Source organism: Dioscorea cayenensis, chromosome 14, assembly GCF_009730915.1.
Source record: "Dioscorea cayenensis subsp. rotundata cultivar TDr96_F1 chromosome 14, TDr96_F1_v2_PseudoChromosome.rev07_lg8_w22 25.fasta, whole genome shotgun sequence".
In the NCBI taxonomy this organism is placed as follows: domain Eukaryota; kingdom Viridiplantae; phylum Streptophyta; class Magnoliopsida; order Dioscoreales; family Dioscoreaceae; genus Dioscorea; species Dioscorea cayenensis.
The window spans coordinates 4,937,673-4,953,901 of NC_052484.1; the positions used below are offsets into that span (position 1 = coordinate 4,937,673).

Genomic DNA, 16,229 nt, shown 5'->3' on the forward strand with positions numbered 1-16,229 from the left:
TCCTGTAGTCACTCCAGAATGGTGGGAATTTCTCTAGCAACACGTTGGCTTGTAGTATCTCGCACATCATCATCTCCTCAAATAGGACGTTGGCCACCAAGTTTTCATACTCATGGACTTGGTCCATTATATAATACCTGCCCACCATCTAGAATTGCAGCCATTTTTCGATCACATATTTCTTCCTGCTTGCATCATTTGCACCATATCTAGTTTCCAAAGTATCCCAGATAGTTTTAGCATACCTTTGGTTGACAAACAGGTCGAAGAGAGTGTCGGTCATGTGGTTCAGGAGGTGGCCGTGAATCGTCTTATTGTCCTTCTCAAACTTAGCCTTATTGTCGCATCTGTCTTCTTGTTTTGGTTCGTTGGTGGTGTAGCAGCAGACGTAGCCGGGATGGAGATGGTATCTGGTTAGTCATCGTGGTGGTTAGTGAAGAGGACGTAATCGAGCTCTAGTTGCTCGAAGAAGATGAGCAATTTCTGCGACCATCTGAGGTAATTGGTGCCATCAAGGGGCTCCAGTTTTGATAGGTCGGGAATGGCCTTTGTGGTTGGTATAGCCATAATTGAAGTTAGATTTTGCTTTCAGATTGTTGGAAAAATTTTAAGCTATGCAGTGGATACCACAGCCCTGAAAGTGAAATTCCGGCATGACCGAGGTGCAATTGAGATTGCCTTTCACCCCCAAGGTTAACACAGCTACCCTTGGATACGTGCACTCGTGGCAAGGAGTTAGAACAACCCCGATTACCCAGAAGCCAAAAGCCCAAAGAAAAAAGAAAAAAAAACCTAGGGAAGGAGAATTTTTGTGTCCTATTTAAAACCCCAAAACTTATCTTATCCTTTTATTTTAAAATCTGAATATTGTAATTTAAAACAGAGAAAAATCTGGTTGTTACAAAAATGTGTAACCAAAATTTGAAAATCAATCATAACAGATAAGCATTATCAGTTTCTTGAACAATTCAAACCATAATAGGATATGTTTTAAACCAACCAAAAGATTTTTTTAAAAAATCTTTTTAGTAGTCATTCCCAACATGCAACTCCTCCAAGGGAAAATCCTTTTATCATGCAACTCCGGAGGGATGGAGAATACAACTCTCTCGAAGAGGATCCATACTAAGATCTAGTGAACAGTAAATAAATAGTACTCTACAATATCTGGTTCTAAACAGTGAATGAACAATATTCTTATAGTACCATGGGCATAGAGAGTTTAGAAATGAAATTTTTTTATTAGATTAGGAATACTATCATGATTTTCAGCACTATCCAAATCTAGCATCTTCAAAATATAGTATTACAATTCTATTGCAACTAATTAAGTTGCAACTTAGCCCACCGGCTGACACTAAGTGAGTCAGAATGACATCTTGTCAAATCCTTTCGATGTTGGGCAAAACAACAATCAATTGAACTTCCATGCCATGCGATTAATTTTTATACGTGAAAAATAGTACTCTCTTGGGCAATTGTGTGATGAATAATTCCCACATACTACCACATCAACACCAACACTAGTAGATCCAAAGTGAAATTTCATTCTTCTTAAAGTTTGGTTGATAATAAAATCAAAAGTGACCCAAATGAACTTATTAAACTAAATTTAATATAGCAATTAGATTTATTTAATTTCATTGTATTTCTAATTATGTGAGACATTGTGACATCTGCCAGAGATTTAAACTAGAAATTATATATATTGCTTCTCATGATCATATTCAACCATTACCTATCATTCAATCTATTTTCACCAATATCTATCATTAATTCTATTTTCACCAATATCTCAATGGATTTCATTGAAGGATTTCCCAAATCTAAAGGTAAAATAGTAATATTTGTAGTAGTTGATAGTCTTACTAAATATGCTCATTTTATGCAATTGTCTCACCCTTTCAGTGTAGCAATTGTAGCTCAAACTTTCTTAGATAATATATAAAAGCTACATGGATTCCCTTCTACTATTGTAAGTGACAAAGATCTAATCTTCCTGTGTACATTTTGTCAAGAACTTTTCAAACTTCAACAAGAGGAGTTTCAACATTCGATTGATGGCTAAGAGAACCTGCAAAACTGAAGAAGAACAAACAAACTCAAGAAGAAGATGAATAATGATTTAAAGTTCAGAGAATCAGCTATCCAACAACTCTGATCTCTCGCAGTCATATCAGACATTACTGTTAGTTCCGCCGGTGTGGTTTGTGGGTTTTAGGTAACACTCAAGCACTCATAGAAATCTCACACAAACCAACAAAGAAAAAAAACACACGACGTTGGTAACCCAGTTCGGCGTCCACACGCCTACGTCTGGGGGGCTAAGCCTGGAGATAAACAATCCACTAAAAGAGGGGAAAATACATGAGTACAAACACTTGTCACTCAACAATCACAAACAAAGATCACTACCCTCTCTAGATTGTCTTGTGCACCCACTCTCTCTAGCTCCGGTCACACCCCCAATCCCAGAGCAAGGTAGCTTATATAGACGCCTCAACGTCCCAAATATAACACATACCTCTTTTAGAATCTTTGTGGCTACTAATTTAAAAACCTTCTGAAATTAGCTGTTGCAACTCCTGTTGTAACATAAGTTGCAACATGGCCCTGACTGCTGATTTGACTGAGTTCTGCTTACGTTGTGAACGACCTCAAGACCCATCAACCTCCCGGTCATGCTTAGTCCGAGTCGGTGCAGCCAAATATCCCGATCCCGACTGTTGGCAACTAGCCTACCTTTTCAGTTCCTCATCACGCAGTCCCCTTGCAAGAGGCGCACGTCCTTATTTGTTTTCATGAAACTTATCAAACTTGATATTCAATTCACCCAAGTTTGGCCTTCAAATCTTCCAAGAAATATCTTCAATCAATCATCTCAATCATGCCAACAATAGGCATATCTTCAAATCTTGCCCTTAATAGTCCTCAATCATCCTCATTAAGGTCTCTTCAAATCATACCATCAATTAGCCTTCATTCACACCATGAATAGATATTTCTTCAATTAAACTCCACCATATTTAGTATTTAATCAAATCACCTAAATATGGTCTTGATATGATCTTGTGTTCAATTTGTAACATGTTACCAAGAATAACTCCACCAAGATATTCAAGATATTTTCCTCCAAGCTATAGACATATTAAAAATAGTTCCACCAAGATCTTCAAGATGTTTTGCCTTGCAAGCCAAGTCTCCTTGCCATGTCACCATGCTTTCCATGTCATCAATTATGCCTTGTCACCATGGTTGCTACGTCATCTTGATTTGGTGTCAAATCATGGCAATTAAATAGTGCGGTTGCACTAACAATTACAATATATCACATGAGAACAAAAGCACAACTTGACCTTTGACTAAGAACTAAACAAAGTGACTCGATCTAACCAGCTCAAAAAACAACCCATCACTGCCTCAAACTTACTCACTGAAACCTGATGATCAAATCCTGGCCCTTCAAATTAAATCCACGGTTCCCTCCAAAGATAACTGTATAAACTAACCTGCACTTCAAATTTCTTCGGCTAAGAGTTTAACTGAGATCTTCAGCAGCTTCATCTTCAATGTCTTCGATCACTCCATCATCGATAACATATATACCATCCACAAACGGATGGTTTGACTGAAGTGGTAAACAGGTGTTTGGAAACTTATTTGAGATATATGACATGTGATCTAACTAAGAGTTGGTCTTTCTTGGGTGACATTAGTTGAATTTTGGTGCAACACCAACTTTCACAAGGCTAGTAATATCACCCCTTTTCAGAGATTATATGGAGTTCCACCACCTTTGCATTTGCCGGCTTATTTCAATAAAGACTCAAGAGCAAAGGCTGTGGATTCTATCTTACTTGATTGAGAAGCTGCAATTAAATTGTTGATCGAAGCACCACTTATCTAAGGCTTAACACAAAATGAATATTCAAGCTAATAAGCATAGAACTGAACTTATCTTTGAAGTGGGAGACATGGTGTTTTTAAAACTACTACCTCATTGAAAAAGCTCAATTGTTGCTTGAGAAGTCCCTAAACTAGCAACCAAGTATTTTTGATCCCCATAAGATCATTGACGTAATTGGAAATTGTGCTTATAAGCTAGATTTGCCAGTTTCTTTAGGAATCCATCCTTTTTTTTATGTGTCGCAGCTAAAATGAGCTTTGTCTTTTGAACAAGTTGCTTCTTCATTAACTCCTTAAGCTCTTTCTCTACAGCCTTGTTGAAGCCCTTGGCAATTAAAGACAGGCGCACTGTAGAAAGGGGTAATTCGGTAGCTACACAATGGCTTATTCAATGGTCCAATTTATCACCAACAAACTCCACTTGGGAATTTGTACAGGAGAATACTGATATATATGAAGGGAAGAGATGCACAGTTCAGATAACTTGAATATGTTAATTAATTTTTGAATATTTAGGTTTCTTTTATAATGGGGCGTTTGGTTGGATGTAGTTGAAAATGCAGTGGATTTGTATTTACAAATCCTTGTATTTGAAAATTCAGGAGAGTCAAATCCAGTGTTTGGTTGGATGTATTTGAAAATGCTGGATTTCAGAATTTTGTGTTTGTTTGGAAGGATTTGTAAATCTGGATTTTGAAAACATGTGTTTGGTTGGATGTATTTGTAGGATATGAAAATCTTTGGTGAGGTTACCCCCACTTTAAGGTATACTTTGTTAGTAATAATAATAAAAATAATTATGGATATAATTACTTAATTTAATATATAATTATGTTTTTTATTACAATTTATTTTTATTTTAATAATTATATTAAAAATGCCCACGTTGGTAATAACTACTTTATTAATTATAAATATTATTACTAATTTTAATTAATATAATTAAATATTTGATGGGAATAGGTATATAAGCAATGATCAAGTTGAAATTGAAGTGTCACTGAGCTATATTTAAATAGTTACAATAATCATGCAAATAGCTAAGCTTAATATCCATTGTAAAAGAGCTTAACATAACAACAATCACCATTCAAAAAGCTAAAACATAACATTGTCCCTTCAAAAAGCTAAAACATAATAGGTAAACATTCCACAAACCCATAACAATAACATAAAAATGTCTCACAAACTCATAATAGGTAAACATTCCACAAACTCATAACAAATAACAACATTGTCCCTTAAAAAAGTTAAAACATAACAATAACATAATAATGTCTCACAAACTCATAGTTCTCCAATAACGTAATAGGTAAACATTACACAAACTCATAGCTCTTCAATAACATAATAATGTCTCACAAACTCATAGTTGCATTCAAATTAACAACAACAATAGATTTTTCTTCATATTCACTTCTAGTGCTAGCCATGTCACAACTCAAATCCAGGAGCTGCATTGTTACAAGCAAATAATCTATTAATTCACTAGAAATCAAAACAACAAAATTAACAACCCATACAACATAACATGAAAGTAAATGGAATAACTTATTATAATGAACAATTTATTACCATCTTTTGTATCTCAAAGGTCTACGCTAATTGAACCAAAAGAAATCATACGCCCCAAATCTTGCGAAGTTCATCATCCATTCGAAGAACATTCGACCTCGTGCATCATCGACCATTAAGTATTGATACACCATTCCAATTTTGCCGTGTGGAATAGCCATACTCTTTTAGCTTTTTACATTCTGCTGAAAGATCTTTTGCAAAGCTTAATGATCGGCTAGATTTAACAGACTCAAAGGCATCTTTGAGGGTGATGGCTAATTCACGAATAGCATTGTCCTCATTGTTGCCCTTGCGCATTGCTTTACCTTTCTTTCTTTATGGGCTTGTTGCTGATGTGGGATCAGAGTTATTGCCAGGATTATGGATCAATGGCGAAGTATTACCATGTGCACTTGTCTCCCCAAAAGAAAATTCATTGTATTGTTCAGTAGGGGGAACTGCTTCTGGCTCGGTGTTGTAGTCCATCTGTGTGCCAATAGTATTTCCAAATTGAACAGCATAACGACCTGTGGCTTGGTCATTACCACATATGGCCTCCAAAAGATCATGATCTTCAATTGTTTTGTTCAAGTATGGCTCATCTTGAGGGTGAATCTGTATTTCAATAGATAAATATCAACAACATTAATTGAAATGTTTATGTTAAAATAATAATAACAACTACCTGAACATAGTCTCTGTACTCTGCCTCGCCCATTACAATCATTTTAAGGTTGTTATCCCAACCCATGCCACTCATTTCTTTCAATCTTTTTATCCTTGCCCACCTTCTCCGTATTGTCCTGAGATGGTTGCTCACATTAGCTTCCCGTAACTACCACACCAAATGCTTGTTTCATGGCTCGAATAAGCGGCATGAATTGCTTGTGGTTTGAATCCCTTATCTACTTTCAATCCTTCTTCAACTTGGCTAGCCATGAAACGTATGAAATAACGACTTTCAGATGGTGTCCACCTCTTGTGTCCCTGAAGTTGTTGTTGTGGTCCTCATAGTCGATGATGCTTGGGTCGCTCTCAAATGCATCATACCCGTCCATTCTATAACACTCGTTTAATGTAAACATAAAATAAATGTTTAATGCTTCCACATGAACAAAAAATAAACGGGACAATAAGCATCCATGTAAACAAGAAATAAGCAAGACAACAAGCAGGGCAAGGTCATTTTACAATAAGTCATTATACGACATTATTCATAGAAGCTTGTCACACACACACATATATAACTATTTATTAGCCCACATTTCTCCTGAAATTTGATCACGGCGAATGGCCCACTCTTGTGCTTCTTCCCTTTGCTCTCTAATGGTAGTTTGTGAAGTTTGTTGCGGTATCCAGTCATCCTCAGATGGAATAAGACCATCTTGACCTCCTGTAAGGATATAATTGTGTAAAACACAACATGCTAACACAAGTTCTGCTTGTGTCTTAAATGGGAAAAAAGGCCTAGACGCAAGGACTTTGAAGCGACCCTTTAAAGAACCAAATGCACGCTCGATAGAAGTGCGTGCCGATGAATGTCGCAAAGTTAAAAAGTTCCTTAGGGTTTTGCGGTGTCCGTGAGCCAAACTCTTTCAAGTGATACCTAACGCCTCTGTAAGGGGGTATAAAACCAGGTCTTGTAGCATATCCGGCATCAACCAAGTAATACTTCCCTAATTTCAAGAGATAAAATAACTTTAATAAGTTGGATCATCTTATTAAACTTATTCCATATCCTTCTATTTATAAAATAAAAAAGTTAGATACCTTCAGGGACTTTTAACCCATTAGGTCTTTCAAGTGCATCACGAAGAACTAAAGAGTCATGTGCAGAACCCTCCCAACCAGCTAGAACATAAGTAAAACGCAAGTCAAAATCAACAGCTGCAAGGACGTTTTGTGTTGGGTATGATTTTCTTCCCCGAAAAGCAGCTACATCAGATAATGGGACAGAAGCATGAATATGTGTCCCGTCCAAGGCCCCGATGCAATCCTAACAGTATATACTATATGTTAGAATTAATCTTAATGAAATATATTTTTTTGATGTCTTATATAACACTACCTTGAAGTAAGGATATAGCTTACTCCTTGCCGCTATATATGGTTGGGTTTGTGTACTTGGTGGCCGCACATATTCATGCCGCAATTCACCAATTGCCCACAATACATGATTGAAGTACCTACTAACAGTCTCCCCTGACCTTAAGAAATTGTGTGCAATAACGCGGTTGCGTTGGTTATGACCTATGGTGTGCAAAAACATTAACAATTGCTCCTCTACGCTCATGTGCAATGTATCACGCAAAAGTTCTTTCCGACGTAAGATGCAACATAGGTTAAAAAAAGTGGACTTGTTCATACGAACCATATTGATGCTAGTGGCATCATTCCCATCTATCAACCTAGCTAAATAATTTTTCCTTATTTCCAATCTTTCACGTGATGGTTCTCTACAAATTTTACGTCTTTTCTTCCGCAACCATAGTAACATGGCATAGGCCACGGCTAAAATTGTCACTTGTAATAGGTATAGTTCATCATCATCTTCAAAAATGGTCCATCTAATAAAAAGAAAAAAATTTAGAACATGAAAAGAATCAATTAAAATAATAAATCAAACAATAACATTAATAACAACAACAAATGACATGTTCAAGCAACATGAATAATAACAACAACAACAAGACTGGCATCAATAATTAATCCCTATACAATTTCAAGAAACATAACGTCAATAAAAATGAATAAATAACAAAGTTCAAGCAACATCAACAAAAATAATGACATCAATAAATAATACAGACAATAATAAATCCCTATACAAGTTCAAGCAACATCATTAGGACAATGATATATTCAAACAACATCATCGGGGACAATGACATGTTCAAGCAACTCAATAATTAATCCCTATAAAAGCTAAATCTGGTCTCTATGTCAAAAATAATAAACAAAGACTCCATGTGAATTTTTCAATATACTATATTTATGTAAAAATAATATATTTTTTTAAATGAAATCATTTTCTATTAAAAAAATTAAATATCATGTTGTTTTTTTAACAAGTGAAGCGGGGGTGAGGGTGCATAATACGTTCGGTGTATTTAGAAAGTTCACTCAAATTGGTTTTGTTTATATTCGTTAAAAAAAATGAATACAAATACTACATCTAAACGTGCATTTGTTCCGACAAAGTTTAAAAACCCTTAACTTAATTAATTACCTAATCAAACATGAACAAAGAAAAGCAAACTGCCCATGTTCATGAAATGCATACAAGTCATGCATGTAAGTCATGCCAATGGTTGGCAAAAATATTTTTTTATTTTCTAAAAAAAACATGTATTTTTCTCGAAATACATACAAGTCATTCCAATGAAACTATTTTTTTCATGAAAAAAAGCCATGATTTCGAAAAATCAAGCTGGTTCTCATCTAAACTCCAATGGTTGACAAAAATTATTCAACCCAATCTATAACACATCATCATGAACAAAGAAATCTAAAAATCAAACCACCCATGTTCATGATACATCTCCTTTACCCAGTTCTTCAAACCAAAAATGTCCACCCTTACAAGTTTCACTCTAAATAATGATATAAATAAATCTAAAGCAACAACAATTTAACACAACAATGGCAAAAAGTTGGAAAAAGATCATCATCATCGACATGCAGGTGAGCACAACAAGATGGTGAGAAAGATAGAATATTAATGAAGAACCGGTCGTTGGAGGTTGATGAAGCACAAGAATAATGCTTTGAGATCTAAAGAGTGAAGAGAGGAGAAGGAGCTGGAAATGGGAAAGTGGTGACGAGAATTCAGTCACTCTACAAGAAAGTCTCACACGATGAAGATTCCAAATCCAGTCAAACCCCATGTGAAGAAGTCTCAAGTTCAGTATTTGGAACTGCGCTCAATTTTGGCGTAGTTCCAAATTCACCCACACACAGTAGATGAGTAGTTCCAAATCCAGCTAACTTTTTAAATCCATCAAACCAAACAAGGTATTTTGAGAAACTTTGTAATTCCAACTACACTGAATTTTCAAATTCACCAAAACAAACACACCATAAGATGAGTCAGTAAAGGGTTTACACTGGTTTGTTGTTATGGGATGTTGAAGGAGTTATGTTGTGAAGGGAGAAGTATGAACCGTTGGATATTAATAAGTTAGGGCCCCACCATCTACTTTTGATCTTCACCGTCCATTTCCCATAAGAAGCTTTGTCTTCTCTTTTCCTTTGTGATATTATCTCAATAACACCAAGGTTCTTCATCCAAACCAAGAATGAATAACAAGTAACATAAGAAAATGCCAAATAATAAAAAAAAAATTCTCTTTATTAGAAACAACTATGGCAAATTAGTTATACAACTAATAGATGTAGAATTGATATCTATGAAGAAACTTTTGTTGTACTTTTAATGAATATTTGATTAAAACCTTCGTGATGGTGATATATATATATATATATATAATTTTTCATCAAAGAATTAACGGTAATTTAGATTTTAAATAAATTATATAAAAATATGAAGTTAATATAAATTCAAATAATAATATTATGAACCATATATAATACTTATATTTAAATATACTCGACTTTATAGTATCATGAAGATAATTTAAATATATCTTATTTAAATTAAAACACTGCCAAAAAAGCCTTGATGGAAAAGGAGAAAGCATAAAATAAATATTATGATTTCAAGGTAGAGATTCAAGAGTCAAGATAGAAAATAAATAGCAGAGAGACAAATTCTCTGTTTTAAGAGTATAGGCATCTTCATCCTCTCTTTCTTCTAACTCCTTGGTTAAGATTTATTATGATCCCAAAGAGAATCAATGTCAATATTTAATTTTTTTATTATACAAATTAAATTTTTTTAATAAGTATTAATTAAGCAATTAATAGAATTTATAGATTTCATTATTAATATTCGATCAATTAAGACTAGTGAAAAATTAATTGAAATAAAATAATAAACTCAGTTTTCTCTCGAGAGAAGGATGTTGCTATAAAATTATATTAATGAAGATATTTTTCTATGATTTTTTAGAGTAATTTTATGATTGAAAACTTTTAAAAATAAAAATGTTGTGGTTTCAGGGATTCGTGAAATAGGGATAATTTTTTTTTTCGTTTCAACAATATATGGGAAAACCATTAATAAGCATAAGCGTTAACATTGTTAACACTTTATTTAGCAACAACAAAATCATCAATTCATTTAATAATATATATACATATATATATATATATATATATCAATATAATAGGTGACAGGTTTTTAAATGACTAAGTTTTTTTTTGTTTTTTGTTTTTTGTTAATATCCCAAAAAAATCTCAACTCCTTTTCACAGATATGTGAAACTGCAAGATTTTTTTTTTTTTAATTTAAATTTTCTTTTTTTTGGCTTTTATCCTTACATATATAGCTGGCATTTTCGCTCTCTTTGTTTATGATATATAACTAATTAGATATGAATTAACCATGTAACAGTCTTTACAAAAGCTTCTCTCCTGAGGCGTGCATTTATATAAATAATTTTTAAATTGCTTTTGATACTTGGGATATATGGAATATAATTAAATAATTATTTTTATATTTTTTAAAATATAACAAAATAATGGTTTTAAAATTTTTAATATGCATATATATATATTTATATATATTAAATACATGATTATTATTTTTAAATAAACCTTAGCTGAATTTGTAATTGCATATATACCGCTTTAAAATTTGAAAAAAAAATGTAAATGCAAGAGAAATATATAATTGATATTTACGTAAGTAAACTTGCAAAAATATGCCTATTATAATCGTGGGTTGGTTTTGATCTTATATTTTTTTTTGAGTAAAGTGGATAAACCACTAATTTATTAAATAAAGAGTAAAACAGAGTAGTACAAGGTGCAAAAGTAGTAGCGAGAAAAGAAACTAGAAAGAAAAAAAACTGTAGACCTCACCAGAGATGAGGAGAACAGAGAGAAGAGACAACATAAAAAAACACAGTAAAAGAGAAAAACTGGAACCGGCGAGGTCAACCATCTGGAGACATAGGCCAGTCCAGAAACGAATGCAACGGATTACTCCTGGCTTGAGCTGGGCGCCAGCTCGCTGGAGAAGTCGGTGGATCTGGAGCTCAGGAAGTTTAAGGAGCGCTTGATCTTCTGAATGTCCTCAGAAGCTTCCTGCTGGGGAGACTCCGAGTCTGCGGATAACCAAGTAAGAACCAAGTTAGCAGTTTTGTATAAGGTAGAGGAAATATGAGAACAACTATGATTAAAAATACGATTGTTGCGTTCCAGCCAAATAGTCCAGAAAATGGCTCTTGTGCAAAGGTCCCATAGATTTCTAACGGAGGGATTCAAAGAGGGAATCCAGTTGGTCCATATATCTGAGACTGAGGAAGGTAGGGTTTCAGAATCAAACAGGCACTTGAAGAAGGACCAAATACGAGAAGAGAAGATACAGTTTAATAAAAGGTGGTCCACTGATTCAGAGTTATTGTGACAAAAAATGCATGTGTCAGTGGCGTACGGATTGCAACCTTTCTTGAATAAGTTCTCAAGTGTAAGAATCTTGTTATCCCAGGCTAGCCAACATAATAAAGTAATTTTGCTAGGAGATTTAGATTTCCAGAAATTGGAATAGAGTTGGGAGCGGAGACCTCCATCAATTAAGAAGTTGTAGAAAGATTTGACGGAGAAATTTCCGTCTTTATTTAAAGACCAGGAGTAAGAGTCTTCAGTTTCACTTGCACAATCCGGTAAAAAATTTAATAAAGAGTCAAAATCTTCAGATGTGGCTATTCGAAAAGGATTAACATGGTTATTAACCATGAGAATAAAATGTTTTAAAGTAATCCACTGATTGGAACAGTCCAGGAAAAGAGATGTCCAGCGGTTGTTGGGGGATTGGCCATCCAACCATCTATCAAACCAGAATAAGGTGTTTTCACCATTACCAACTGCCTTGATTAAGCAGGCACGGAATGTGGGTAAAATGGTGTTGATTCCTGCCCAGAAGAAAGATTTATTTCTTGGTGGTTGTGAATACAAGATACTGGAAGAATCACAATTGAAATAGTTGGCTCTGATTATGTTGGACCAGCAAGAATTCGGTGTGGTGATGAATTTCCACCACCATTTTCCAAGTAAAGCTTTGTTGAATTCCTGTAAATCAAGAATACCCCAGCCACCCATACTACGAGGTCGACAGATCCTTTTCCAAGCAATTAATCTAATTCCTTTCGAGCCAAGATCAGGACCTTTCCATAAGAAATCTCTCCTGATTTTGTCAATTTCATGAATGACCCATGCTGGAAGTTTGAAAACTGACATCCAGTAAACTGGTATAGAAGATAACACGGAATTAATTAGAGTTAACCTTCCTCCTAATGAAAGATAGATTGCTTTCCAGGGTCTGAGTCTGGTACGAACAGAATCGATCAAATTAGACCAGTCAATTCTTCTGGGTCGTCTACCAGAAAGGGGAATACCCAGGTAAGTGATGGGGAGACAATCTCTGTTGCAATTAAGAATTCTCGCAGAAGAGGAGAGTGGTTGGAAGCCAAAATTGGTGGAATATAGGCAGCTTTTAGAGAAATTGATTGAAAGGCCAGAGCAGCCTTCAAATAGATAAAGAATTAACTTAATAATTTTAAGATCTTCGTGTCCCCCAGCCGAGAAAATAATAAGATCATCGGCATATTGTAAATGGCAGATGCTGTTTGATTGATCAAGTTGAACTCCAATCAGAACCTTGGAATTTATCGCGTGGTAAAACATAGCGCTTAGAGTATCAGCTGCTAAAGCAAAAAGAAGGGGTGACAAAGGATCGCCCTGTCTCAATCCTCTTTTGCAGCGGATATAACCCCGTGCAGTTCCATTAATGAGTATCTGAGTTTTGGCAGTTTTGAGAATTGTGTGTATCCAAGAGATCCAGCGGTTACCAAAACCTCTGGCTGCGAGAATCTCGAGAAGAAAATTCCAGTCTAAGGAGTCAAAGGCTTTAGCAAAATCCACTTTAAAAGCAAAGCCAAGGGTTCTCCTTTTTTGGAGATTAAAAATCACTTCCTGGGTAGCAATGATATTATCTGCAATGCATCTACCCTTAATGAATCCAGATTGAGAATTATCCACTAAAAGACCAATCTTATGACTCAACCTGATGGCGAGAATCTTGGAAATGATTTTGCAAGTAGAGTTGATAAGACTGATGGGTCTGTAATCAGTGACCTCAGTTGGGGTATTTGTTTTGGCAATTAGAGCGATGTGAACCCAGTTGACTCTTTCAAAGTTGATAGTGCCATCATAAAAGTCGCTACAGATTTTGAATAAATCCTCTTGAATAAGGCTCCAGTGTTTTTGAAAAAAGAATATTGGGAAACCATCTGGACCTGGTGCCTTATCAGCGTTAAGCTCAAACACCGCTTGTTTAATTTCATCATGAGTAAAAGGAAATTCCAGCATAGATAGATCAACTCTATCCTTGAAATTAAACAAATAATGCCAGTTGAGAAGGAATCTATGAGTAATCGGAGTACCAAACTGGGATTGATAATGATCAGTGAATACTTTCCCAATTTCTTGGTTCCCTTCAATCCAATTCCCATTAAACCTTATTTTAGGGATGAAATTTCTATTTTTCCTACCATTAGCCATAAGGTGAAAAGAATTTTTGTATTTGCATCACCTTCCTTGAGCCAAGTAATTCGAGAACGTTGTTTCCAATAAATTTCATCTTGTTTTTATTAAAGTGTAGAGCTCAGATTGAATATGTGAGAAACGAGCTGATTCAATCTCAGAGAGAGATCTACTTTCACGAAAGGTATCGAGTAAGTTTAGTTCGGTAAGTAGATTTTTTTCTTGTGCAGATTAGAAGCACTCGAAATTTTCTTTTAGCCCAGATTCAAGTTTAGATTTTTACTAACATGAATTTTTTTAGAGATGATGTAGGCCCCACAACCAACAAAAGTTTTGATCCCGACCACCAACTTTGAATTAAATTTTCTAATTGATCATTGGAATACCATGATTTCTCGAATTTGAAGGTTCTAGTGCGTGAATAATGGTTTCTAAAGTCCAGAAAAAAATAGGGGAGTGATCGTAACCAATTCTAGGGAGTGAACTTTGAAAGGTTCTAGGGAATATCAGTGGCCAGTCATGCGAGTAAAGAAATCTATCCAATCTAACCCAGATCGGTTCAGATTGACCATTAGTCCAAGTAAAGTTTCGCCTGTGTAAAGGAGGGTCAATAAAGTTGAGATCTCCTAAGAACTTTTGGGAATAAGCAATATCCCTAAGATTAGGATCTCCTTTGTTTTTATCACTCAAAGTGAAAGGAGTGTTGAAATCTCCACAGATTAACCAAGGTAGATCATGTAAATTTTTAATAGATCGGAGTTCGTTCCAGAAATCAAGTCTCAAGGGACTGGTATTAGGTCCATAAACACTAGTGCAAGCCCATTTAGTATTGAGGGGAAGGTTAGTGAATTCCATTGTAATTGAGAAGGACCCAATGTGCAATAAAGTACCCGTGACCTGAGAACTATCCCAGGCGATAATGATACCACCAGTAGTTCCAAGAGCAGGGAGGTAGTTAAAAGAATTAAGTCTCGAACCACCAATAGACCTCCATATAGAATTATGAATTTCTTGGAGTTTAGTTTCTTGTAAACATACAATGTCTGCCCGAGAAGAATAAATAATGTCTTTAACTAAATGGCGTTTAGAGGGTCTGCCAAGACCTCTGACATTCCAGGATAGAATAATCATAAAAACAGGGAGGGTCTAACAATCTGATCTCGAAGGAGATCCTGAAGGGGAAGTAGAAGTTCCAACCCTAGAAGTTTCAAGATTTCGTACTTTAACTAAACATTTATGTTTATGATTCGGTGAACCTTGAAATTTAACACCACATGCATTACTATAATTGAAAAACTAAGAATCAGTCCAGGAAGAAAAAGTAGCTGCATTAAGAGAAATAGGCGTACCGTCTCGAGGGTCAACGGGAACTTTTTTCTTGGAAGATCTGGGTGGGATAGGAATAAACCCAGCTTCTTCATTCCAACGGCCGGAAGGTTTCTTGGGTCGGTCGCTTCTTCTGATATGCTGAAGATTTTGACCAGGAATGGAGGCTACAACAGGGTGCTTTCCAGGTAGTGAAGAATCAGGGACTTTCTCAGTCAGCGTATCTGAGTGAGGTTCCTTTTCACTAATCAATCCAATTCCTGAAGCAGGTAAAGTATCAATAGTCAGATCGTCTGGGTGAAAACCAGAATCAATATGATTAAGATTCTCCTCATTCAGAAAATGATTGTCATCTGCGATCACATCCGAGGGAATGTCATCGTCTTCTCCCCAGTCCAGTAATTCATCATCTGATTGATCATCCCGTGGGGTAATAGGTGGTGTGGGGTCTTGAGAAAAGAATTTTTCAGAGTTAACAATAGGAACCAAAGTCCAACCACCATGGACAAAAATCCATTTATAACCATCAGGAATAAGAATATTCGGTGGTAGATGATTTAAGTATGTAGGTAAGACATCAGAATTAGAGAAGTCGGTGTCCTTTGTTGAAATGATTTCTTTTCCTTTATCACCAGTAGGAGAAGTTGAAGAAGAGATGCCCTGATTAAACACAGTTTTAGGCCTATAATTTTGATCAAAATTGACCAAAGTCTGGTTTTCAATTAAAGAGTTTGATTTAATAAAATCCAAAGGTTTGATGATCGGAGTATCCA

The 16,229-nt window shown here is 35.3% G+C and overlaps 1 protein-coding gene across 1 annotated transcript; it reads right to left on the reverse strand.

Moving 5' to 3' along the window:
• Positions 1 to 5,796: 5,796 nt before the first annotated feature.
• Positions 5,797 to 6,265, reverse strand: LOC120275115. Its single transcript, XM_039281612.1, has 2 exons — positions 6,149 to 6,265; positions 5,797 to 6,078 (listed from the first exon to the last, which is right to left on the reverse strand). Exons 1-2 carry the CDS (start codon positions 6,221 to 6,223, stop codon positions 5,800 to 5,802), a joined length of 354 nt encoding a protein of 117 aa, XP_039137546.1. The 5' UTR covers positions 6,224 to 6,265; the 3' UTR covers positions 5,797 to 5,799.
• Between the last annotated feature and the right edge of the window lie 9,964 nt (positions 6,266 to 16,229).

Excerpts from the sequence above, each read along its gene's own strand:
- LOC120275115 (XM_039281612.1), bottom strand. The coding sequence starts at position 6,223 with ATGAGTGGCATGGGTTGGGATAACAACCTTAAAATGATTGTAATGGGC. Across the intron at positions 6,079-6,148 it reads AGTACAGAGACTATGTTCAG|ATTCACCCTCAAGATGAGCC; the intron begins GTAGTTGTTATT and ends ATTGAAATACAG.